This window comes from Lichenostomus cassidix, chromosome 3 (assembly GCF_008360975.1).
Source record: "Lichenostomus cassidix isolate B80296 chromosome 3, HeHo_3.0, whole genome shotgun sequence".
Lineage (NCBI taxonomy): Eukaryota > Metazoa > Chordata > Aves > Passeriformes > Meliphagidae > Lichenostomus > Lichenostomus cassidix.
This window is the reverse complement of record NC_139483.1, coordinates 109920446-109947467: the sequence shown is the minus strand read 5'-3', so window position 1 is coordinate 109947467 and position 27022 is coordinate 109920446. Positions and strand designations below refer to the sequence as shown.

The 27022-nt window shown below is 49.5% G+C and overlaps 1 protein-coding gene across 1 annotated transcript in view; it reads right to left on the bottom strand.

Moving 5' to 3' along the window:
- The window catches only part of XKR6 (XK related 6), a 182478-nt gene that overhangs the window by 33146 nt on the left and 122310 nt on the right, over positions 1 to 27022 (bottom strand). Inside the window, exon 2 of the mRNA XM_085057144.1 lies at positions 7919 to 8115. Coding sequence (XP_084913270.1) covers positions 7919 to 8115 — 197 coding nt within the window. The remainder of the gene's footprint in view (positions 1 to 7918; positions 8116 to 27022) is intronic.

The following is a 27022-nucleotide window of genomic DNA, read 5'->3' as shown; positions in this document are numbered from 1 at the left end:
TTGGCACGGAACAGCACAACTCCACCAACATATAAAATATATGTACATTTTAACACTATAATTTGACGTCCGTTACAGCACCTCTATCCTGAACCATTCTTTTTTTGTTGTTATTGTTTTAATTCAGATGAGAATTAAAGAATGAGAATTAAAGCCATTGGGAAGAATGTAAACCTGCCTCCCACAAGTCGAAAGGATGTTGTAATCCTGCAAATGGGGGCTAAAATACTCTGAAAAAGAGGGGAGCAGCACCTCAGTGCTGGAAATAAAAGCCCAAGGCATTCTGCTGTCTGCTTGAGAATCCCTTTTCCCTTAGCACAGGTCTGGGGCAGATTTGGACTCTGTGCCCAGAGATCAGCAACTACGCCAAGCCTAATTCTGTTGACTGCTATGTTCTGTCCCAGCCTCCAAAACAGGGTGGCCCAGAGTGCTTGGTGGGAATTGTTCTTGCCATCACCTGAGCCAAACATGGGAATTGTTTGGGTTGGTGTTGGCTGCTGGCAGCTAAAAATGTGCCAAGGACTGTGCTGATAATTGAAGCAGAGGATGAACAAGATCTGGTGGCTGTGCTCGTGTTCTGATGTGTTTTGGTTTGTCAGCAGGGATGAAACCCAACAGACTTGTGCCCAGATTGGGGAAACAACATCTCCTGCCAGGGTTTTGTGAGGGAACTTCCTGCTAAAAACACAGCTCCCACGGGCAGCTCCTTGGAGATGAGACAACATCAAGGCAGTGCTTCAGAGAGGCTGTGACAGCACCAAACAGGGACCCTGCAAACCTCCTCTGGTAGATGGCTTGGCCTGGACACAGAAAGCCTGCAGGCAATTGGAGAAATAAGTTCATCCCACTTCTGGGAATACTTTTGGCCTGATGAGGCCAGAAAAGGAAAGGAAACCCAGCTTGGATCACACTCACTGGTCAAGGAAAGAGGTCTTCATTCAGAGATGTGCCAGCAGAGCACACTTGGTAACCTTATGGTTTACAAACCTTTGATGGTCTGTGTGGGGCCTTTGGTGGAACTGCCTCAGCCTAATCCCAGCAGAGGGGATTGGTTTTTGGAAAAGAAGGAGTGTCTCAACATTCCTGGAGAGTACACAAGGCTGGCATCAATGAGGAGAGTCTGGCAGAGCGTTTCTGTGAGGGGGAGTGACAGAGTGACAAAAATGGATGTGGTGCAGCTGGTGCTGTCTCGCAGTGGGGTAGCTGAAGGCACCAGGGACACTGATTTCCAAGGATAACAGCAGGAACCCTCTTTCTTCCTCTGCTTCCCACGTTTTGTTCACTCTGCAAAGATCTAAGTGATGGGTAGCAGGCCAGAACTCGGTGTCCCCCTGTTTAGTCATGCTCATCCTGGCTCATCCCCTGGGGATTTTGCCTTTTGCAAATGTCTTTGGGACCTTGATGTCCATCAGACAGGGGCTCCTGTGCTGCTGCCATGGCTGTGCCTGGTGGCTGTCCCCTGTCCCCCCTCAGGGACCCTCTGTGTGGAAGATATGAATGTTCTGAGGGCACCGAGAGCATGAGGTTGGTCAAATGCCACTTAGGACAAAAGTCGTTTCAGGACATTTCTCCTGACTCAGTAATTCTGCTGCACGCCCAGCCTTGGGACTGTCATCCCAAGCTAATCATAAAAAAACAATTAATGGTTTCTGAAGCAAGAGAATTCTTTCCTCCAAAACTCAGCGATTTTGAGTTGCATCAACCTGAACTGCTCCACCTCCATTAGGGGTAAAAGCACAGAGTAGTCCCTGTCCTGCAGGGATATAGAAACATCTTTTCCATGTTTGTTTGCACATCCCAGAGGCTATGTGTTCCCTGTTTATCCATCCTCTCCTAGATGCCTGATGAGAACTCCAAACTGGAGCAACCTGAAGCCAAAAAACTTGGATTCCCATGTATTTCACCAACCAATTGCACAGCAGGGTGCAGCCACCTTTCCCTACAACTTAATCCCAAATTTCCCTTGAGAGGTGTATCTCCAGAAAGCCCACAGCATGGAATCACCCCAAAAAAGCCTGAATTTCCTGCCTGGAATCTGCCTGACAAGAACTCAAACCTCTCTCCATGCCTCAGTTTCCTGGCTGGCTCCTGGGAACAGCATGAGCTAATGCTGGTTTATGCTCTGATGATGTAACCCCTTCCCAGTGATTACCACAGTCTGACAAAGCCTAAAATTGGCAGCACTGGCCCCCTGCCAGCACTGTCCCGTGAATGGTGACTCATCTTTCCTGGCTGTGCCGTGTCCTGTGTGTGACGGCGACACGTGGTTCGGAACAGACGGGCTTTTAGCAGCACTCCAAAAATAAGAGCCAGAGACATGGCAAGGTGGTGGACAGAGAAGCTGCAGGTGGGGATGGGAGAAGGGATGACGTCTCTCTTTGGGTTGGCTCCAAATCCCATTGGAAAAATCATTTATAAAAAGCCGTCCCTGGCTCTGAAGGCTCCTGGATCCCACCGCGCCGGGACAATACGGCTGATGATGGGACAAGCTGTCCCATGCCAGCGTGCCTGGGGCTTGGCCTGCTCTCAGCATGCCAGAGCAAGGCGTCCTCAGTGCCACTGCCAACTGTGGAGATGGCTTTTTGATGCTGCTGGGAATTGGCCAAGGACCAGCGGCTCGTTTCCAGCAGGGCACCAAATTGCTCCCTGTCATCCGGCTTTGGTGGGAAGGAGGGGAAGGCAGGAACAGAGCCATATGCCCCAGGCTGGCAGAGCTCTGGAGTCATATGAGTGGCCTCCCAGGCGAGCTGCTTATGAGTTCAGAGCTATCTGGGCCTCCTTGGGCTGCAGGTGAACATTTAAAGGGAAATTGTGGTGGAGTCAGGACAAATTTTAGGGCAGATTATCCCAGATCCTCCCTGCCCAGCGAGAACACAAAAGGGCTCATTCCCTTTCCCACATGGCAATGAACAACTGATTTTCTGCTTGTGTCTCTTCTGTCACAGGAAACCAGGGCTGGGTGATGGATGTCTCACACTTCTTTTACTCCCCAAGGAATAACATGAGAAAAAGGGAAAAAAGAATATGCCTTTGGGCAAAGTTTTAGCATCTCTTTTTCCTCATGATCTGTCTCCAAACCTGAGCCAAAGCCCAAGTGTGACTCTGGTAGATCTTGTCCCTACCCCAATCTCCTGTTGGTGAGGACTTTATAAGGCAAAGACTTCTTTAGTCATACAATTCAGTTTTCTTGGTGCATCTTAGGAAAAAATGCATCAGTCTGGAAGAGGATTTCTGCTTGGGAGAAAAAGGATTTTCCCAAACAGAATTTGCAGATGCCATATTGAATTTTGCACTGATCCTCATGGAATCTGGTGGCTGTGTAGAATGAACCCTGGTGTATTTATGAGGGTAATTCTGATTACAATTTTGTGCTGTGAGGTCACAGAGATTAGGTCTGGAGTTTTGGATTCCTGCTTGAGCATTGCTGGACATACCTGCTTGGCCCAGGCCAGCATGAAGGATCTTGCACTAACTTTTAGTGCTCCTTCAAGTGGTGAAAAGGATGAAATTTCAAATCCAGTGAGTCTCTTCTCCACTTTCATTGGAGACATTGGGACTTTAGTCTCTTCAGTTATGTTCAGTCCAGTGTTGATGTCATTTGAAAATCACATCTTTGAGCACCTAGAGGCTGAAGGTCCCTTCCTAGCTTGGTTTACCAGTTAAGTCTTCTAAACCAAGTGACAAGGAAAATCATCTTTAGTGTGGCCCTGCAAAAAGGGATCATAAATGATCAGAAATGGTCCCATGATCTGGTACAGAAGAGGGAGAACATGACAAAAAAATGGGCTTTGCTTTGGGAGGGACAAGACTATTTGCAAACTCCACCAGGATAACTCTGCAGCCAGCACACATCTGTAGCTCAGATGTCTGAAACACATTTTAATGCCTAATTTGTATCAACCTGCTTAAAAAAGCGACCCCTAAACCCCCTTAAGTTAATGTTGCTTTTCCTTAAATACAAGAGCAGCATCAGCTTGCCTTTGTGGAGAGTGCCGACACCTCCCAAAATCCTGGAGATTCCAGCAGGGCTTTGCAAAAAGAAGGCTTATGCTGCAAATTTCTTTCAGATAACCTGTAGGGTTACAGAGGAGTTGGACACAGCATCTGTGGAGAGATGTGGCTTTTTCTGGAAGGGAGAGACCCTGTGCTGAAAACTGCAGCCTCATGCAGGCAGAAACCTTTGCGTGAAGAATTCGTGACATGAGTGGAAGGATGTTGCAAATTCTGCTAAATCTCATTAAGCCTTAAAGAAGCCACGTGACAAAAAAAATTAAAAGCAAACTTCTTTACGAGGAGATTTATGCCAGAAAACCTGGAATCCCTCTCACCTCCCTGCCTGCCTAGAGGTTGGGTGTCTCCTTTAAGCTGGTTTTATCTGCCCCTTCCCACTCAACGTGGAGGAAGCAGCACCTCTGCAGGGTGAAGTGGGTTAAGGGTGGTTTGTTCTGCAAGGAGTGGGGTGGATTATCTGTTCAGAGTGATTATGGAATGAGGATCTGAGTTGCTGGGCTTTTTCTGTTGTTAATGCTACGTTTCACCCTGCAAATATGTAATTTAAATCCAGGGGAAGTGCTCTGGCCATTGTTGCCCAGGAGTCTGAGAGATGGATACCCTTTTATCCTCCCCCAAACCTCAGACACAGCTGAGTGAGGGATCCTCTCCAGCATCCCATCCTCTCCTTCAGCCTAACCCTAAGGAAAGGTCTAACTGCATCACCCAGCTGCTGTCCAGATTCCCTGGAGAAAGAGGCTGCTGGAGGTAAAGCATCTCATCCTACCTCCTTCAGCTGCTTTGGACAAGGGCTGATCCATATTTTGGATCCATCCTTTCTTCCTCACCTCCTGTTGACTATTTTAGGTCCACCCAGCAGAGGCTGTGGCAGATGAATCCTTCACAGAGACCCTGCCTACCAACACCAGCTCCTTCCACGTGGATATTCAGGAGCTGATGTCAATCCATTTGCTCCACCAGCCAAAGAATTCCAGCTCAGGCTCCTAGTGTGGACTTTGCACTGCTCACCTGGTGGAGTACATGGAGTTCTCACCTCTTTGCTCTCAGTGCTCTTTTCTGCTCTGCCTCAGGCAGGGGCAGCTAAACTGGGATCTGCTCTGCCTTGTGCTGGGGATATGATCAAGGAATGAATCCTGACCTCCCTGAAATCCCAGGGGTCTTGCCCCAAGCTTTACTGAGGTTGGGTCTTGAGCTCAAATTCCAGCCCCAGCACTTCTGCTGCTGGAGATTCTCACTTTTGGATGAAACTGCTCTGTTCTTTGAGTGCTGAAGAGGCAACAGACAGGTTGCCTAATCCTCTCACACAGGTACCTCTCAGGGTCAAATTGTTCTTGCAAGGCATGGTGAGGGTTTTGAAACCCAGGAAATTAGGTATTTTCCTGATTGTATCCATTTCTACTCACTCTTCCAAGATCAGCCCTTCCTGCCACCATGCTGGGTGGCAGAAATGCTTTGGAGGAGATGCTCTGGGTCTGAGTAAAGACTTGCAGTATGTTCACTCTTCTTTCCTCAACAGCTCTCTGAGCACAGGAATTAGAAGACAAAAGCAAAACCTCCTGATAGCCATTCCAGCAACTCCCTTTTTAAAGCTCCTTAAATAGAAGTTGACCTATTTGGGGGAAAAGTGGAGCCTGGGCTTGGCGTTGCAATCTAAAGAGCAGGGAGGGCTGGGGCTTGGAGGAGGGATGTGTGCCACAGGAAACGGTGAACTGACCTTGTCTGGCACTCAATGAATCCAAAAGAGTCTGTGGGGGATTTATGGGAGCAGCTGGAGTCTGGACACATCAGGAGGGGTTGTACCTGGGTTTTTAAGCTTTTCCCCGGGCTGTTTTTGCAGCGTGGCTCCCTCAGGGATGCAGCTGATGCTGTCCCTGTTTAAAGGCAGAACTGGCCCCTTCCTGTGACAAGCCACACTCCCACATCCTCGATGAGCCAGGAGAGACTTGATTTGATTTTTAAACACACTGCCTTCCTAACAGCATCCATCTCCCTTTGCTTCCCACCTGCTTTGAGGCAAAAACCTTTGATGCTCCCTTTCACAACGAGCTCCTCTCAGCATTTAATTTGCTTTTATATAATTACGGACCGGCCGGGGGGGAGAAGGAGGAGGAGGAAGAGAGAAGCACGGAGCGGGCACGGCGGAGCTCTAGGAAACCTTGCGCCGGAGTCAAGGAGCGCTGAGCAAGCTCTGCCGCTCTCATCCATCAGCGCCCGCATCCCTGGCACAGGAGGGGAGGGAGGCAGCGAGAGGATGCTCTGGAGACCCGGAGAGCTCGGCTGCTGGAGCGTGGCAGGCAAAGAGCCCTCCAGGGCTCGGGAAGGCAGGCGGGGACGTGCGCTGCCTTGGAAGAGAGCGCAGCCGGCTCGGCGCGCTGGAGGAGCAGAGGAACTGCAAAGCCGAGGAAGGGAGGGGAGGGGGATGCTGGAAAAATGATGCAGCTCGTTCAGTGGATTAGGCAGCCTGTGCCTGGAAGTGGCAAAGTGGAAGAGCCGCGGATTTGAGAGCCTGGAGGGATTATTCGCCCGCCTTGTCTGAGTTGCAGCACAACAGAGGCCAACAAACTTCACCCGGCGCTTTCTGCGGCGAGGCCAGCAATCTGCAGAACGCCCTGGCAAACCTCCTGGGCTGTGATTTCTGCATTTTTCAGTCGGGTTAATAACGTTGGAAGCAGCAGGAAAAAGGGGGCTGGCAAATGTGAGCCATTCTAGCAGGAGTTGTAGAAAGGCATATTCATCATGTCAGCACTTTGGAGGCCTGGAGAGCTCGTGATGAGAGGTTTCAGGAAAAGACTGCATAAATAGGAGGAGGGAGGACTCTATAAACAACCCTGATGGACATGCTGGAAGTACAGAGGAAAGGGAGAGCAGTTGGACCTCCTGATGCTGTAGATAGTGGTGACCTTGGCAAAGCCAGCAGCATTTAACCCCAAATTTAATTCCAATCTCAGTTCCCACCTCAACTCGAAAAAGTCCTCAGAAATGACAGCGCCCAGCCAGGCTGTCTTTGGGAAGCTGAGTGTCACCCCTGGTGTGTGAATTGAGCAGGGGCTGAATAACCCAGCAGCTCCTCAGCTGGCACCACTGCTGGTCCTTGGAAAGGACGATTGTCCCTCAGGCTGGTCACCCTCAGGCTGCCAGGATGGCCATGGGCTGGGAGAGCTGCTCATGCCAGGGCTGGGACATGGCCATGTCCCTCTCAGCTGGGACAGATGCCTCATGCTCAGCAGAACAGCAGCTACAGGCAATAGAACTGGCAAAATATTCCCTGTGGTGGCTCCCAAGCCTCATCGCATCTGTCTACCTTTGAAACCTCCACTACAGCTCTGTCCCTGCACAGTCCCTTCCGTTGCCTTGCCCCTCTCTTTTCCTGGACTTGGTGAGAACCATGGTACCAATGACAAGACCTTAAATCCTGGGCACTCATCAGAAAAGGTCCTACAGCATTTAGCTATTAAAATAATTCCCTTTTAGTACATTGACACAATCAGAGCATTGCATAGGCATTGAACCATTTGTCCTCACAACACAAACTCAAATCTGGCCAGTTTTATCACCCTACTTATGCAAGGAGGGAAACTGAGGCAGGAAATGGCCATGTTTGCCCAGTGCCAGGTGGCAAACGACACAGCAGCAGAACCTGCCTGCCTCCTCCTTACAACACCATCATTCCTTTAGCCTGGACTGAGCATGGAAGAGCTGAATCCCATCTTTTCCTTGACACTGACTTTTTTTCTCTCAGAGGAACGAGCAGAAATTTCACCCAGCGAACGCGGCAGAGATTTGTCCCAAAGCGGCAACCCCCGACTTCCAGCCAGGGTTGTGGGAAGTGACCAACACATCCATCGGCTGCTGAGCACTGGGATCAGAAGGGAGAGGCTGGAAAGGTGGGGAGAGGGGGGCCACTTACATGGTAATGTTTCTGCACGGTTCTTTTGGATCATTATGCAGAGCTGTAGCACCAGTTGAGGGGCGCTCTCGAGGAACGTTTCCAGGAGGCGCAGCATGTTTACATCTGCATATTCGTACATCATAGCCCAGTAGAAACGCCGCTGGTGTTCCTTCCGCCTCTGGCTCTGGATCCCCAGGTACATAGTTCGGATATACCTGTGGGAAACAGGAGGGAAAAGTTGAGTGTGAGGTGTTGGCGGGCGGCAAAACCTGTTTGGGGGGGAATGGGGATCTGAGGAGACGCCGGGATCTGCATGGTTCTTCCACTCTCTCCTGCGAGATCTGAGGAGCACTTTTAGAATCCAAACAATCATTAATCCATCCAAGGTTTCCAGTTGTTGGAAAAGACCTCCAAGATCATCAAGCCCAATCTTAAACTGGATGCCACCCCGAGAACAAAACGATGTAAGAAAGTGCATTTTGTATTGCACAAGGGGGGAAACTTAAACTGGTGCCATCCAAATGTGAAGCCTGGGGATAGGAAATGCTTGTAAAGCATGAGAAAACAACTCCCTCACTTAATTTTCATGAGAAGAGAAGATGCTTGACAAATACTGGTCCTAACACTTGGCAGTGGCTTGACAGATCATCTAAACCCCTTCAGCACTCTGGGAAGGAGCTTCTCTTACAGACCCCAGAGCTCAAGAAATGTTTGGACAACACTCTCAGGCACATCGTGGAATTCTGGAAGTTGCCTAGGAGTTGGACTTTGATGATCCTTGTGGATCTCTTCCAGCTCAGAATATTCTCTGATTTTATGATTTGACCCTATTTCATCACAGGTGGAGCAATGAAACACCACCTTCACCTCCAGCACGTGTGACCCACGGCTCTGAAAGGCCACAGTTTGTCACTGTCAGCCTGGAGACTTTGGGCAATGAGGGAGCAGAAGGAGGTGTCTCATGCATGGACAGGCACAGCTCTATCACTGCCCCTGTTTCCATATCAGATGGGCAAGGAGACCTGTAAACTTCACCCTGGGGACACAACTTTCCTTCAGGAGACAGTTGGGCAAGCTTTGGAAATGTATTTGATCGAGGCAGGGCAGCACAAGGTACCTCAGGAAAAGAGGTACCTTTAGGAAAAGACTTGCAACAGCATCCTTTCTAATGCTTGTTGATATCACAGAACCCCTGAATGATTTGGGTTGGAAGAGACCTTAAAGATCATCTTCTTCCAGTCCCCTGCCATGGGCAGGGACACCTGCCACAATCCCAGGTTGCTCAGAGCTCCATCCAGCCTGGCTGTGGACACTTCCAGGGATTGACAATCTAATATTAGGTTTTCTTCCTTCGCATCCTGAGCGGCGGCTGTAACCTCATTTGGGATAGGAATCATTTCACCTAATGCCGACCCTAAAGTTGGTCATCTGAGCCAGTGAATTGTTAGAAATGTCCCCTCCCGGGACTGTTCATCTGTCCCAGCTCCGCTGCCAGCACGGCAGCGGGAATAAGCGCCTTCTGGAGGCTCTGGGAGGAGCTCACGGCACAAACTGGGGTTTGGCCAAAACGATTAGATCATTCCCTGCCACTCGGGCGAGACTGCACAGCCGGGGAGAGCAGGAGGGAAGGACGCAAGCCGGGACAGCCTGTGGATCTCCAAATTACCCAGGGATGGGGAGCTGGGAGAGAAGCAGGGGCAGCTCTGCAAGCCTTGCCCTTTCTCCAGCATCTTGTCCTTCCTGCCCGCTCGCAGCTGACAGGCACGGGAGGCGAAAAATCCCGAAAGAAGACTGCAAGGACACCAAAAAATGACGCAGGAAAGCCACCAGATGGGGCTCGGCACTCGAGAAAATGCTACGCCAGTCGCATACGACACTGGTGACACTGGTGTGACATCCACAGCAGACCCCGAGTGGGATGGAGATGGCCGTGGGACACCTGCTGTCCCAAAATTCCCAAATCCACCACCTGCACTTGGAATTTCCATGGAAAACCCCAATCCCAGAAGCTACAGCACCACTCAAGGACTCTGCCTTTCCTTCACCCATGCCAGGAATTAAATAAATGCTGGAAAGGCAAAGTCAGGGAGAGTATCATGGCTCAAGGAGAAAGCAGAGAAAAGGAGAATGCAGCTGGTTTTTATTATGTCAGCGACACAGGACCACCAAAAGCCAAGTGGTGATGCCCATCAGGTGCTGCCCACGGGCAAAGAGAGCATCACCTCTGCCAAATTCCACCAAATCTGTTCTGGAGTCTTGGATGGTCTCCCCACCCCCAGAAGCTCCCATTCCTGCTGGAACACAAAACCTAAATTACTCTTGGGAAGGCTAAACCACTAATTTCTCATCATCTCAGCCATGGACAAGAAGAATGTATTGGTTTTCCCCCTGCAGCAGTCTTTTACCTGTTTGCACATGGTTACCATGTAAACCCTTCTTTTTCTCCAGACTAAAAAAAAAATCCCAGTTCCACAGAATCCTAGAATTATTCAGGTTTGAAGAAAATACCTCTAAGATCATCGACTTCAACTGTTCCCCCAGCACTGCCAAGGCCACCACTGTCCCCAAGTGCCACATCAACATGGCTTTTAAATCCCTCCCAGAATGGGGATTCCATCACCTCCCTGGGCAGCCCTTTCTAGTGCCTGACCACCCTTTCCCCGAAAAAATTCTTCCTGATGTCCAACCTAGACCTTCCCTGGTGCAACTTGAGGCCATTCCCTCTCATCCTGTCCCTTGCTCCTTGGGAACAGTGCTTGACCCCTACCTGGCTGTCCCCTCCTCTCTGGGAGTTGTAGAGGGAAAGAAGGTCCTCCTGAGCCTCCTTTTCTCCAGAAAAAAGTTCTTTCAGTGCCTTCTCACAGCTCACATTTTCTACACCTCTACTCTTCCACACTTCTGCTCCCAACAGCTGTCTTCAGTTTTGGGTTGGTTTTTTTTTTAAGACCATCTTTATTTTTTCAAGCTCTCCAAGTTTACTGAACCAAACTGCAACAATGACAGTGAGCCACTCAAAAAAATTAAGAAGAAATTGCCAGAAGGGACATGAATGCCTGCAGTGATTTCTCCTGGATCTCTGGAGTTAGGGTGAGTTTCCAGGGATTCACCACCATCCACACAGTTTAAGCATAAATGTTTCTTACTGGCCACAGTGGGATGATGTGACACCAATCCACAGAGGCAGAATGCATGGAAAAACATTAAAATACGTGGGATTAACAGAGTGTCCATCCATGGCAATAGCACAAATACTGTTCTCCCTGACTGTTGGCAAGGGTCACCTGCATTGTGCCTGAAAATTGAGGAAAACTGAGTCAGAGAGCACCAAAAAAGGTGCTCTCAAGGTTTTTATGGCATCAAACCCCAAATGTTTTAGTGCTCTCCCCTGTCTCTAAACACCACATGAGTGGAGTACAGCCCTACCTGCTCATGCTCCTCCATCCAGGGTGGACATAATTCCTTCACACCACAAATCCCAGCCCAGGCAGGAATACCCCAAAGGACAAATCTGTTCCTATCCTATGGGACTGTGAGCTCAGGAATCCCATGGCAAATGTTGGGCAGTGGTAGCAAAGCAGCTCCAAGGACCATTCACAGCTGAAAGTGAATTAACTGCCATTTTTACTCTTTTGGCTTCATTAAAAAAAAATGGTGCTCTTTCTTCAGCATCCTTCAGACCAAAATCTGGCAAAGAGGAAAGGAAGGACTAAAATCCCATTCTTTATTGATGATAGTTGATTATGAGGTTAACTGGGAGGTACTGTGAGAATAACTGGGAAAAGTGGTATTTCTATGTCATAGGATTTCACCAATTAATAAATACCTGTTTAATTAATCAGCATAAAATTTCACCCAGCATTGATAATTCTTAACCCTTTTTCCGAGCACCAATGTGCAAAACTGACATAACCAGTTTTAGTCCAGTTTATCTGTTCCATTGTGTTATTTTATTTACTTCTTTGAGGGTCTTTCCAACCTTTCCTAACGCTGGTTAAGTGTAGACAAACTCGGAAGAAAGAAGAAAAAAACCAAAATCAATGTCATTTCACCTGAAATTCGTTGTTCTCGGTCAAGCTGGTGGCAAACAGGTTTCTATAATTAGACTTTCAAATCCATATTCAGGCCTGATCTTCAATCTTTAGCAACACGATGCTTCCTCTTATGTCAGTGAAAGCCATTCACTGCTCTGTGCTTTCGAAAATCAGGCTAATTTATTTATTTAAGAGCTTAATTTTGGATACAGGAGCCTAACTTTGGGCTTTTTTTTTTTTTTTGGAATGCTGGCTATTTTTACATACCAGTGTGTATATTTGTGTGTATTTTTAGTTCTAAGCCTCATCACAGCTTCAAGAGATAGACCTAATTTGGGGTTGGGAGGGGGATTGGGGTGATTTTTTTAAATTTTTTTGGTTTTTTTTAGTGCACAAAGGATTGGCTGTCCCCTCCCTCCTGGCAGGATTCCCAGAATTCCTGTTGGTGTAATTACCCTCACGCTTATTTACTACGTATGTCGCAGCAGCACATGAACTACTCAGGTCAAAGTCACTGCTGTCCCTGAGCCAAAGTGCTTTTTTAGGGAGCCAAATCCATCCAGTGTGGTCAAATAACCTTTGGAAAGAGCCACAGCAGCCCACCAGGAGGGAGAAGAGGAGATGCTCCTGCTGTAAAAACACAACCCACCCTGAGCTCTGTGGAAAAAGCTGCTCTGTGTGGATGACAGGGAATTCACTCTGCAGGCTGAGGCTCTGTTTTTGTATCATTAAACGAAGCAGACCCAAGATGAGCCTTTGTCCTTGGCCAGCTGGCAAGGCTCAGCTCAGTGGGGCTGTGTCCATCTAGTTGGCCTTGGCTGAAATTTCCAGGGATTGTGTTGAGGATTGAACGGGGTGAGCTATGGCAGGGTTGTGGCTGGGCTTTGGCATGGCTGGATTTACAGAGGTGACTCCCAGTGTCACCAGGAAATGCAGGAAGATATCCCTGGCAATGGGCTGGTTGAGGGGAGGAGGTGTGGATGTGTAAAAGGGTTGTGGGAGCACAGAAAGGCACATCAGGCTGTGCTTTGGGGACAGAAGAGTCCTGCTGGCCTGTCCCACACTGACCAAGGGCAGGAATCTCAGGCTGTGACAGTCTGATCACTTCTCCTGAGGCCAGTGGACCAAGAGCACAAGAAATGAGCTCTGTCATCCTCCAGAACCAGGAAACTTTCTCCACATTCAGCACTGGGAATGATCCCTGGCCCCTACAGAGTGCTGAACCCTGCACAGGTTATGATGACCTGGGAGAGTCCCAGTAAGCCTGGACCAATCTAATGATTAAATTCACAATTTGGCATGGAATCACAGAATGTCCTGAGTTGGGAGGGACCCACAAGGATCATTGAGACCAACCCTGGCCCTGTACAGGGCATGGTGAAGCTGCAGTGGCCATGAACAGGTCTGGAAATTACCTGGTTTATTAGTACAGGTATATGGAAAATGGATTTTGCTCACTCCCAGCCTCCTGGGGGGGGTGGAATGTTGGAGAGACAGTTCTGATGCTGTGGGAATGCTGCTGAGTGGTAGCCAAAACATTGGGGTGTTACCAACACCTTCCCAGCTCCAAATGCAAAGCACAGCAGTGTGGGGGCTGTTGTGGGGAAAACAAACTCCATCTCAGCCAGACCCAACCACACAATCACTGAGTCTGTGAGGCTGGGAAATATCTCTAAGATGAAGTCCAACCATCAACCCAGGACTTCTGTGTTCAATGCAACCACGTCCACCAATGCCATGTCCACAGGTTTTGAGCTCTTCCAGGGATGGTCATTCCAAAATGTGATGGTGATGCCACAATACGAGGCTGTTTCCTCTCATCCTGGCCCTTCTTCCCTGGGTCTGACCCCTGCCCTGGCTGTCCCCTCCCGTCAGGGAGCTGTGCAGAGCCAGAAGGTTCCCCCTGAGCCTCCTTTTCTCCAGGCTGAGCCCCTTTCCCAGCTCCCTCAGCCTCTCCTGGTGCTCCAGACCCTTCCCCAGCTCTGTCCCTTCCTTGGACACACTCCAACCCCTGAATGTCTCTCTTGTCAGGAGGGTCTCAGAGCTGTCCCCAGCACTGGAGGTGCCCCAGCAGTGCCAGCACAGGGGACAGGCACTGCCCTGGTCTAGCTGGCCACACTGCTGCTGGATATTTCAGCTAGGAAGCCCTTGGACTTCCTGGTCCCCTGGTCACTCTGCTGGCTCATATTCAGGACCTTGGTGATGAGCACCAACCTTCTCCCTGGTGTTCCCTCCTGGAGGAAGAGGATGGGAATGGGGTGTGTCATTCAGCTTAGGGCTCACCCTCCTGCCACCTCATCCTCTGGCAAGAGGCCTCATGCACTGGAGGTGCTCCCAGATTAAAATCCCACCCCGGGGAGGGGAGGAAAGGAGGAACTGCTGGGCTGGAAGGCTCAGAGCAGAGGCTGCCTGAGCATCCCCTTACGATGAGGTTATGTGAGGCCAGATCTCAGCTGGAGTGAGCTGGCATCCACAGGGCTCTGGCAATTTACACCAGCTGCGGCTTTGGCCCGCTTTTTTTAATTTTAATGAATTATTTTCCTTCTAACAGATATAAAAGGAATAGGAGACGCAGCGCTGGAGCGACAGGGGAGCAGGAAAGTGAAACGCTGTGTATTAAAAAAACAGAAATCAAACTTAGATCTGCCATCACCATTAACGTGTTCAGTATCAATATTTGTTAGTTGTTTTCTTTGTTTTAATGTCACATGTCAGTGATAAGGATTCACAGATGGATTACTGTTGTTGCTAGTTAGAGTATCAAAATAGGAATTACAGAGTCCCATCCAGGTGTTGATGCACCACAATTTTGTCTGGCTGCTTCCATGGCATCAAACTCCTCCAGAACAAGGGTCTGCATCTGAGCTGTCTCTAGGGAATTGTTCCTGGACTGGAATGATCCTCAAAGGGTGTGCAGGACTTATTTACACCACTGCTGGTTGTGTGGGGCCAAAACCATGCTAAACTGGGGAATATCACTTTCCATATCAAAGTCAAGCAAGGGATTCTTATTCCTGCACAAAACCTTCTTCTAATCCAGCCTCCTCACAGGTCATCCCAACCACACACACCTAAATCTCTCATCATTTCATGACCTTCATCAGGGCTCTGAGTTCAGCACTGGGGTTCTCAGAGTTTTCTGACAACTTTTGGGGAATTCCTCATAGGGTTTGTCCCAAAAAGTGAATAAAATGCAACAAAAAGTGTGTTCATCAAGGGGTTTAGTCCTTCTGCCTTGCAGCTTCTGATCTAAGTCTTACCTACTTGTTTCTATCAGATCCTATTAAGCAATTAACAATTTGTGTTAGAAACTCTTGCTTTTTGCCAAATGTGCAACAGAAATTTATATTTAAATTTCATTATTGTCCCAGTCTCCTGCTGCACAGGAGAAACTGCTACAATTTCATATTCTAAGGCAGCCTGAAGCTGTTTTAAAGCACAGATGGCTTTACTACACACCAACCTCAAAAGATGCATCTGATTTATAAAACTTCTGTTGGGAAGGATCATATTGTGGAATCACAGAAGACTTTAGATTGGAAGGAGATTTTAGAGGTCTGTGGACCTCTAGTTTCTCCCATCCAAGTGGGAGTAACTTGGAAGTTAGAGAAGGTTGGTCATGGTCTGGAGTGGTTGAATTTTGAAAACCTCCAAGGATGGAGATTTCTCAGCCCCTCTGAGCAACCTATTCCATCATTTAACTCCAATCCCTGCAGAATCATGGGATTATCTGGCTTGGAAAAGACCTTTTGGATTACTGAGTTCAACCATGGTCACCACCAAACCATGTTTTCAAGTGCCACATCCACACGTTTTTTGAACATTCCCAGGGACAGGAAAATTATTTTCAGCCCAAGATCACTTCCACTACTCGAAGAGAGTCTGCAAATTAGCCCCTCCTTGGATAGAGTCAATTCCATCAAATAGTTGGAGAGAAATAATCAAATCATGACACTGTGGGATTTTTAGGAGCTGCTTCCTGCAGCTTTGGTATTTGCAGGCTGATTTAACTCATGGCTGATCATTTGGGGGCTCTGATACACCAAACAGCACTGTGACTGAGGACTCCAGAGCAATGTCCCCAGCTCCTCTGAAATTATTGCTTTGGTGGCAGTGCCAGGCAAAGGGGACATAAACCTACATCCCCTCCTCTGGGGCATGGCTTGTGCTTTTGGTTCAAATCCCTTTCTCCTGATAGCTGAAGTGGCTATTTGGGACTTTGAGAGCCCAGGCAGGACTGCAGGTGTGATTCCATCCTGCTGACAGACACTGGGGTCACAACCTCCAGCAGATGCACAGGGCAGGAAAGTGGGGCAAGGGCATCACTGCAGATAAAGCTCCAGAGGCCAAAGGTGGGGGAGCTGCTCGTGTTGCTCCATCTGGAAGATGTTTCTGGGATTCTTCACTGTGACTGTTCTCCTTCCCCAGCTGCAGAGTAATTTTCTCTGACTCACAGGCTGGAAGATCACAACCAGAAGAAGAGAAACAAATCCTAAGGAAGTGCCAGCCCAAAACAACCCCACTTTTTGGCACTGATTTGTCAATCTTTCCCCAGTCTGGCTGTCACTGAGCTATCTGTCCTTAGCCAGAGCCTGGTCAGTGTTTATTTGCAAAAATAGTCCTGAAGGTATTGTTGACATATTCACCACAACCCTGATTTTGGAAGCAGCCAGGCAGCCTCTCCTTGCTCCATCCCCATGGGCTGCAGGGCTCCCCTGGATATCCAGGTTGCAGAATCCCCATTTCCAGATCTCTGCTCAGTAAATCAGTACAGAATCAGAGAACAGCTTTGTAGTAGGAGCTACCATTGTTTCAACTCAGGCTTGTAGAAATCATGTTTGTGTTTTCGCTTGTCAATTATTTTACAAGATGTAGAGCTCTAAAACAAACCTCAAGAACTCTCCAGCACCATGGCATGAGTTCCCTTTTATTTTTATTTTAAAGTGGGAACAATCTCCATGCTGCATGAAGGAGGAGGCAGAGTAGCAGGGGCTGCCTGAGAGGGTATCCAAGTGATGGGTGCTGCAGAGACATGTCACAGCATCTATCACACGTGGGATGGCCCTAGCACTGAGCCAAATGCTCTCCTTTATCACGGATTTCCCCCCTAAGTTACTTAGGAATACTCAAACCCCAGTCCCTTCCCTATTTTGCACATGATTATTTCCTTAAAGGATACTCTGACACTCACTGCTATCGCCTCTGGCAAAGCCTTCTGTTTTAAATCAAAGCTGTTAAACAGCTTTACACAGGGACAGGCAAGTTGGACTGAATTTTTGCTTCAAGTGTGTTTGTGGAAATAAAGTTTAGTGTCAGGGCTCTCCTTTTGGAAGTAAAACTGGTCCCAGTCCAGTTAGTCTTGCAGGAACTGCTGAAAGCATTGAAAGTAAGCTGAGGGGGTTTGATTGGCTTGTCTTGGCTCTGAGCAAGGGAATTTTCAGGAAAATTCCCTGAAATGCCAAAGAAAATCCCAAATAAGTGCCTGAGGACTCCCAAAATGTGAGTGTTCAAGCTCAGGATGCTCAGAGCCACACAGGAATAGTCACCTCACCCTTTGAACAGGATGGGGCACATTACAGTGTTTAACCCAGGTGGTCTTGAGAAGTGATTTAGCATCTTGTGGACTCAGCAGAGCCATGGGATACCTCAGGAGAGGAGAGGCTGGCATTGCTCTGGGACATCAGTCAGTGACAGGGACACACCTTCATCTCCTCCCAGAGATCCCCAAGTGGAGGATGCAGAGCAGGAGAGGGGAAGTCCTTGCCTGTTACTGTCAGTGGGTCCCTTGGAGATCTGATCTTGGAGATGGAGACACACTGGGGTTTTCTCTTCTAAGGTTTCTCTCTTCCTGAGGGGTGTAACAAACCATTTTGGGACAGGGGTGCAGACACCTGAACAGACACTGCAGATTGCCTGCAGTCTAAACCCTCAAAAACTGATGTGAATCCCAGGATCACAAAATAAAAACTGGGAGTTTGTTCCCTCACTCAGAAGGAGACATTTCCATTTCCACAGTTAGGCTGTTGGAGAAGACGAGGGGGTCATGTCTGTCACTGGGAGATCAGGGAACTGATCAGGATTCTAGGAGAGCAAATTCACTGAATTTGCAGTATTTGCTCATCAGGGTGACTGATGCCTCAGCAGGACCTGAAATCACCAGACAAGACTTTTCCATGCAGCAAAGCCTCTCCTAACCCCCATGGAGAGTGGCTTTGTAGCACTGAGGAGGTGGATCCTCCAGGATTTTCTTACAGCATGCCAGAAAAACACCAGCCGGTAGGGGTTTGGGGGGAAAGGATTCTGCTTAGGTAAAGAGCAGCTGATTCTTGAGGAGCTGGTGCAGCTGAAAAGAAGCTGCTGCCTGCAGCAGAGCTGCCAGGGTCAGAGCTGTGGCTCTCTGCCAGCTGCAGCGCGCTCTGCCCGCCGCTCGCATCCAGGGCTCCCAGAAAATCCTGGGGATGCTGCTCAGGGATGTCTCATCCCACCCCAGCCTCTCAGGGGACCATCAGGGACCTGGAAATGTGCGTTCAGCAGCACATCCCCAGCTCCTGTGTGCCGCAGGGGTCAGAGCATCCCTGGAGCAAAGCTCTTGATGCGGCGGCTTCGCACGAGGGCTGAGACAGTCGCCTTCGCTTTGCCATCCCTTTGAGGAGAAGGAGCTAAAAATTGGGTGAGCGCCTGTGAAATCCTGGAAGAACAGCCTCAGATCATGGCTATTTTTAGTTCCACAGAAGCTGCGCATATATTAGAGGGCCTGCCTTCCTCTCCGGGCTCGGAGAAATCACACGGTGTCCTCCCAGCCTGCCAGGAAAGAGTTTAACCCTTGTTGTCCCACCGCAGTCAGCCCCAGCCAGCTGCAGCTCAGCATGGACCCTGATGGGGACCAGGACAAGGACAGAGAGGTCTTCATGGGTGTTTTGGCTCTTTCAAAGTGAAGGAAGAATTGGGGGGTGTCTTTGCCCCATTCCTCACATTATCTGCGGTGGGAGGAGCAGGGAATGGAAGAAAATTCCAGCACAGAAATGGCATCTGGCTGCCACCACCATTAGCCCTGGCTGAGGAATTGTCACACTGCAGGCTGAGAGGGGCAGGGAGCAGTTCAGAGTTTGCAGGAGCCAAGAGTTGAGGTCTCAACCCCAATGACCTCTCGTGATGGCCAGGAGAGGTGTCACTCATGGTCTGCCACGTGTCACCTTCAATGCACCCACCACAGAATCACAGAATGATTTGGGCTGGAAGGGAATTTAAATCTCATCTCATTCCACCCCCTGCCATGGGCAGGAACACCTTCCACTCTCCCAGGTTGCTCCAAGCCCAATCCAGCCTAGCCTTGGACACTTCCAGGGATGGGGAAGTTAAGCACCACGAGCTACTTAACCCAAATCTGCAATCTTTGAGCCACGCAATCTCCTGGGGAAAAAAACCTCATCACACCTGGGCTCCTCAGATCCCTGGTGTGGCATCTCCTTCCTCCTACTGGCTGTGCCTCTGCTGCTCCAGACACATCCAGGAAAACCACGGCTGGGACACATAAAGGGAATGAGGCCAGGGATGAGCTCACCACCCCTCTCAAACGTGCCATGCCTTTCAGCGCACAATTAACAAAAAATAATTGCAACACTTATTCCCACACTTTTTTCTCGGAGGGATGAGGAGCAAAGCCTGATCCCTGTGCTTCACACCCACAGTGCCTGTCAGCTCCGCTGCCCGTGCACTTTAACATTTTCCAGCTCTTTAATATTTATTACCTCTGCTGCTTTGTATTACTCATCAGCTATTCCTGGCCAGAGGAAATGTACTGGCGGGTTCTGGAGCGTGCACGTTCCCTGGTTTTTGAGGGGGCTATGAGTACAACAGCTCCTCACAAACACACGCTCTGTGCTCACCCAGTTCAGCCTCCTGATGCTTTAGAGAGACAAGAGACTCAAACAAACCATACCATCCCCTCACAGTGAATTTGCAAAGCCCACCACCAGGGTTTCTTCAGCCATCAGGTGAGGAGACACAGCCTTTTTGGAAGGTATAGGAGCTCTTCCATGGGCATATTCTGCTGATCCCAGCAGAAACATCCCTTAGGAAGTTCACCTGAGCATCCTTCCCTGCTTCACTCACAGTTGTTTTCCAAGTCTCCTCCCAGCCCCGTGATTAACCACAGATCTGCCAGCAGCTTTGCCTACTTGCAGGATTTCTGCCAGCTGCTGGGGGCTCCCAGTAAGGATATATATCATAAAATGCAGCAAGTCAAGCTATGCAGGTGCCTGTGGGTAGCTGCACTTGCAGCTGTTTCATTTAAGAGGTTACTCAGAGTTAAGACTGGTTCTAAACAATATTGCAAAATGAACCACTTTCCACTGGTCACGTTCAGAAGAAGAGCCAGCCCAGGCACAGCACCACCCTGCATCACAGCATTTTTATATTTTCCCTCTTCTCCTACTAATTTAAAAGGTGCTTTCTACTGGAAGCTAAATAAAAGTGAAGCCACCTGACCATGTCCTCACTCCACCACCCTCTGGGTGCAGCTGAGTCTTCTCGTGCCAGCAGCCAGTTTATCCAAGTGACACAAATGGGGTCACAGGAGCTTTCTACCAGCGAGCAGCATCTGGGAGGAGAGGTATGGAATCCTGCAGCTCAGCCCAAGGGAGGGATGTTCATGCACAGTTAGGTGCAGAAACGGAGGCAGAGAGGTTAAGTGACTTCCCCCAAGCGAGTGGTGGCTGGTGGGATTTAATTGAGAATGGAATGGAATGGAATGGAATGGAATAGAATAGAATAGAATAGAATAGAATAGAATAGAATAGAATAATTTCAGTTTTAAGGCAACTGCAATGACCATCAAGTCCAGCTTCCAGCTGGGGATGTCCTTTTCTCCCTGTCACTGCTGGATGGGCTCCTTTTGGAAGTGCTTAACCCAAAGGAAAGAAAGCCTTTCATTTTCACACACATCCTTTCGACCTCCTGCTACTCCAAATGCTTCCCCAGCCCATTTGGATGCCTCTCACACTCCTGCTCCAGCCCAGGCAGCTGCCCTGCCCTGCGTGGAGCATGTTTGCATTAACATTGACTGTCATAGCTGCTTGGACGAGATCTATCCCAGAAGCACCAATAAATTGCTGAACACATTGATCCAGACGTGACTCAGGAGCCACCACTGAATAATCTCCCTCAGCACCTTCCCCTGGCTGAGGCTGGGCACAGTTTCTGCTCCACTCAGCAAAGCAACAGAGGTCTCTTCCATCTTGCACTTCTCCAGGGGCAGGGCAGCTCCAGGGGCACGTGGGGGCTATTGATTTCTGTACTGAATGGATGGATTTTCCCCTCCTGCGCTCACACCTCCTCCCTCTCCCGCGGAATAATTCAGCGCCTCTGTCATTTGCTGCCCAAATGCCTCTCCAAAGTGCAAACATGCAGCCTTTCCCTGCTGGAATTGCGTGCTGCCTGCCCAGCCCTGACCTTGGCTTCCACTGTTTTCTCCTGATCTCCTCTGATCTTGCCTCCAGGAGGGATGATTTAAACCAGTGCAGTGAGGCAAGGATCTCAGGCAATGGAGAACGTGAATGCTTTCCTCCCCAGAAGGAAGGTGTGTGGCCAGAACTGCTGGGACAGCTCAGGCTGTGTGTTGGAGGCTGCAGAATTGGCTGGGAAAGGTGGTGGAGCTTCTTGTTGGGATGGACCTGGAGGAGATTTCCACAATCCAGGGATCTGCTTTCAAACAGCAGATGTTGTGGTTGTTGCAAAATTGAAGGAATTGCAATTGTGGGGGTTGTAGTTGTGGGTTGAAGAAAAATTCTGGTGTCACTGGGGTCAGCTGAGAAGTTGCCCAGAGAAGCTGTGGACTCCCCAACCCTGGAAGTGTTCAAGACCAGGCTGTATGGAGTTTGGAGCAGCCTGGGACAGGGGAAGCTGTCCCTGCCCATGGTAGGGGGTTGGAACTGGATGATCTTTAAAGTCCCTCCCACCCCAAACCATTCTAGGATTCAATAAGGAGTCTCACCCCTAGCCCAAAATACCTTTTCCCAGCCTCCCCCAGCCCCTCCCTGGATAATCCCCTCCCACCACCCCCTTGTCCCCAGCCAGGTCCCTGTAGCTGATGAAGTGCCACAGCCCAGCTCCAGCTTTTGGGACCCTTCTCTTCCCATCACCCCCCCTTCAAGTGACCTGTCCTGCACCCTGCTGCTGGTGGCTCTTGGCCATGGCTGAGGGGACAGCTCTGCAGGGGAGGGACGTGCCAGCTCCCTGTGCAAGTACTCCAAAGATCCCTGCAGCAGTGCCCAGGTGCCTCCTGCCCCTACAAGTCCTGCCTGGCCCTCCACAGCAGTCAGGACCTCAGACATCGTGGGATGTGGCATTTGTCACCTCCTACGTTTGCAGAGATGTTGGAAAGACCTCCCAAACAACAGACCCAGCTGGAAGGAGCCCTGAGAGATGTCCTGTCCATAAACCTGGGATTGCAGAGCATCCCACCTGCCACTGTAGGGAGCTGGGATTTGACAAAACTCCCACATTACAAACTCCCAGTCTGGCTCAGGTTGTCCTTTGCCTCCACAGTGAAGGCCTGACTGGTTAAAAATTTGGAGCTGATTCTGAGCGTGTCAGCCCAGGACACAAATCCTTCAAATCCTAGTCTAAAACTTCAGGTATTTGAGCCCTAAAACTTCAAGTTTTTGAGACCCAATAACGACAGCAGGCAGTCACAGGAAGGCTTGTCCCACACCAATGACTGGCCTAGATTACCAAAATATTAATAATTTCATCTTCCATCCTGCCCTGCCTCCAACAGACCATCTCACATGTTGGCCCAGACCTCAACACCCAACTAGGAACAGTCCCTGTGTTCCCTCTCCTGTCACCCAGTAGAGTGTCCAGGTGGGTTCAGAGCCCTTTTTTTAGCTTCAAACTCCTTCCTGTGGGTTCAAATCCCTCCTTGTGTGTTCAAATCCCTTTTTCATTGGTTCAAACCCCTTCCAATGGGTTCAACCCCCTTCCTGTAGGTTCAAATCCTTTCTTGTGGGTTCAAATCCCTCCTTCTGTGTTCAAATCCCTTCTTGTAGTTTCAAATCTGCTTCCTGTAGATTCAAATCCTTTCTTGTAGGTTAAAACACTTTCTTGTGGGTTCAAAACTCTTCTTTTAGGTTCAAATCCCTTCTTGTGGGTTCAAACCTCTTCCTCTAGGTTCAAACCCATTCCTGTGGGTTCAAATCCCTCCTTGTATGTTCAAATCCCTTCTTGAGGGTTCAAATACCTTCTGGTAGTTTCAAACTCCTTCTTCTAGGTTCAAACTAATTCTTGAGGGTTCGAATCCCTTCTTGTAGGTTTGAATCCCTTCTTGTGGCTTAAACCCCTTTCTTGTGGGTTCAAATCCCATTTTATTAGTTCAAATCCTTTCCTGTAGGTCCAAATCCTTTCCTGTGGGTCCAAATGCTTCCTCTGGGTTCAAATCCCTTCCTGTGGGTTCAAATCCTTTCCTGTGGGTTCAAATCCTGCCTGCAGATTCAAATCCTTCCTGCGGGTTCAAATCCCTTCCTGTGGGTTCAAATCCCTTCCTGTGGGTTCAAATCCCCTTTTATTGGTTCTAATCCCTTCCTGTGGGTTCACACCTCTTCCTGTGGGTTCCAAGCCCTTCTCTGCTACACGTGAAGGCAGAGCTTGACCTTGGCCATGGAACATCCCAGACAAACTCATCAACCCCCCCCGAGTCAGCCGAGGAGACAAAGCTCTCAGGTTCCCGTGTTGGGGCTGCTGGGCAGGATATCCAACCCTGGAACACCTCCTGGGACACAGCAGCGTGTCAGGAAGGCTCTTGTCTGCTGGCTCCAAGGGTGGCCCGGAGAGGATTTTGCCGGGGCTCGATTCCCTGCCGCCGGAATCGCTCCCTCGGCCGCGCGGGGTGGCCGAGTGCCAGCGGGCTGGGTTTCCACCGTGGTCTCATGAGGACACTCTGCTGGAAAGAGGATGCTGCAGGCTTGAGTCATCTCCAGGCTCTGGAGGGAATTAAAGTCTCCACTTCCCACCCCCCTGCCGGCGTGTCCTGCCGCTTGAGGTGACGGATAAAAGCAGGACACGGAGCCTGCGCCTTTTAAAGCAGCTTTGGGATTGAATCCCTATCCCCATGTTTTCCTCATGCAACCTCTTCCCCTGGCATGTGTGGAATATTTTGTGTCATATGTTTCCCCCCCTCCGATACCCCGAGGTCCTGGGGTGGCCCTGGATGCTCCAGTTGGTCACAGCTTTTTTTGGTGGAGCTCAAGCTCATGTGACTGGAAATCTTTCTGGAGCCACCGAGGCTGACCCAGGTCTCCTCAAATGGGATTTCCTCTCTCACTTCGACTGTTCAAAAGTGGGAAAGCTGATCCAAACTCATCATCTTGGCTCCATCTTTTATCAACAGCGAGAAAAAGACAGATTTCCAGAGAGCCACTCATCCCATCTCCAGATAAGTGTCTGCAACACCTCCCACGGATTTCCTGTCTCCTTCCCTTGACTACAGAAGGGTCCAGACGACCGACTGAGAGCTGATGGCTGATACCAGATGTCTCCCATCTCCTTGGCATCACTTCCCTATCAGATGCCTCTCACCTCCTTGCTGTCACTTTGAGGAGTCATTTTGGGGAATCACTTGTACTTCCCCCATGGAAAAGATTTGGGGCACATGGAGGCTGTGGCAGTACCACACCAACAGGTAGGAAAGAAATTTTCCTGCAGGGAGCAAAGGTTATGCTAAAATGGAATGCATTCCCATCTGACAGCTGGAATGGGAGCTCCCAGAGCTGGCTGGGATGGTTTTTTATTCCCTGTCATCTCTTAATTTGGCTTTTTTATTTCCCCTGTGGAGCAAATGCACAGCTTTGGGAAGATGACACATGTCATGAGTCGTTGCTGTCTAGAACAGACCCTATCCCATAGTTTCCATGTCCTTCCTCACCCAGAGGAGTAGCACTGGCTTAGAAGGGAAGTCCCCATGGAGATCAATGCCATACATAATCACAGAATCACGGAATCATTGAGCTTGGAAAAGTTCTTAAAGATTGCCAAGTCAAACTGTTAACCCAGCAGGGTCAAGTCTGCTGCTGAGCCATGTCCCCAAGTGCCACATCCACACATCTTCTAAATCCACCAAGGAATGGTGAATCCACCACTGCCCTGGGCAGCTGTGCCAGGACTTGACAATCTTTTCCATGAAGAATTTTTTTCCTAATATCCAATTTAATTCTCTCCTGGCACAACTTGAGGCTGTTCCCTCTTGTCCTGTCCCTGTTCCCTGGGAGCAGAGCCTGACCCTGCCTGGCTGTCCCCTCCTGTCAGGGAGTTGTGCAGAGCCAGAAGGTTCCCCCTGAGCCTCCTTTTCTCCAGGCTGAGCTCCCCCAGCTCCCTCAGCCACTCTTCATCAGACTCGTGCTCCAGACCCTTCCTCAGCTCCATTTCCATCCTTTGGAAACACTCCAGCATCTCCTGCTGGCTTCTCCAAGGCATCCCTGAAGAAGCAGAAGACCAAGGGCAACACTCACAGGCATCTGGCTCTGTTTCAGAGGATATCAAAGACATCCATGGACAGCTGGAAGGTGGGATACAGGGCATGAAGAAGACCTCTGCCCTTCTAGACCTACATCTGAGGGTGCACTGAGCCTATAAGAGCATTTTGAATGGTTTGGACAAGGGGATGGATCTCCTGGGCTTTAGTCCAGAGGGGGAATCTCTACAGCAACAGGCCATGAAACCAGGCAGGCCAACTCCACCCTCCCACAGACAAGGAAGAGGTGTCTCCTCCTCTTCCTCACTCTGTTCATTGCTCCATCTACATCTTTCCCATGGGAATCTTGTCCTTGCTGCCCAAACCAGCTGGAAGAATCCTTTGCTGTGAGACTGACAGCACAGTCTGCATGTCCCTGCAAGCCACAATTACCAGGACCTTCAGGGCTGCTGGTCCCCCTGTCACCAGCTCAAAGATGTCACTGCTCAGTGCTTGGAGAAGGGGGCAGAACCCAAAGAAGGTTTGGGAGCTCCTTTGGTGGGTTTGTAGCAGAAAAGAGCAGAACTTGGACAGAATAGATCTCCCTGGACAGATTTGCTTACTATGGGAGCAAAGGGAGAAGGCTGGGAAGGGTGAGGGAGCAGGATAACAGTCATGGAGTGGAGCCAAGGCACTGCCCACAAATCCCTTGCTCTGGTGTTGGAGCAGTTTTATGATTAAATGTAACCCCTCCCATTTTTTCCCTTAGGACTTTTTATCAGTTCTGTAGCAAACCAATTCTAATTCATATTAGTCATTCCCAACTGGTCATTCAACTCTTGCACACCATCAGAGTTATCCACAAACAGATCCTGTTTTCCTCACCCATTCAACCTGCTGATCACTATTTTAGACACTCTTCATTTCAGAAATGGGCAAAATAACTCATCCCTGGCTGCAGTGCAGGGTTGAGAGACTCAGGCAAGGAACCCAGGAGTCCTGACTCCCAGGTATCACTGATATTTATATGATGGCAATGTTAAAAGGCTTCTGCTGAGATCAGAGTTGGATTGTGCCGAGTCCGGAGCACACACAGAGCAAGAGACAGCTCTTGCCCTAAAGGATTTACAATCTAAACTGACAAGGACAGAACCACAGCAAAGGAAAGGATGTGTTATTAACAGCAGGGGACTGAGGCACTGAGAGATGCAATAAATTGCCTGCAGTCACACAGGGAGCTTGTGGAGGAGCCAAAACCTGACCCTTGGTTTCCCACCGATGCTGCCTTGTCTCAGCCATCAAGGAAGGAGCACACTGGGAATCTGGGTGAGTTGGGAATTTTGCTCATGGGTCAGGTGAGGTCAGGAACTCTGCCAAAAAGCACAGCCCAGCACAAAGGCGTTCTTGCCCCTGCCCCAGCCTTATTGATGTGTGACTGGGAGGGAGGAGAAAAGCACCTTCTGACACCACCACCCCCAGGATCATCATCATCATCATCATCATCATCATCCCAGTTGGTTTTTGTTCACTCAGACAGGTCCCCTCCAAACCCTCTTAGAGGGGTCAGGGCTGATAAGCCACTGCAGGGACTTTTACAGACTGACAGGAATCACAGAGTCATTGAATCATTAAGGTTGGAAAAGACCT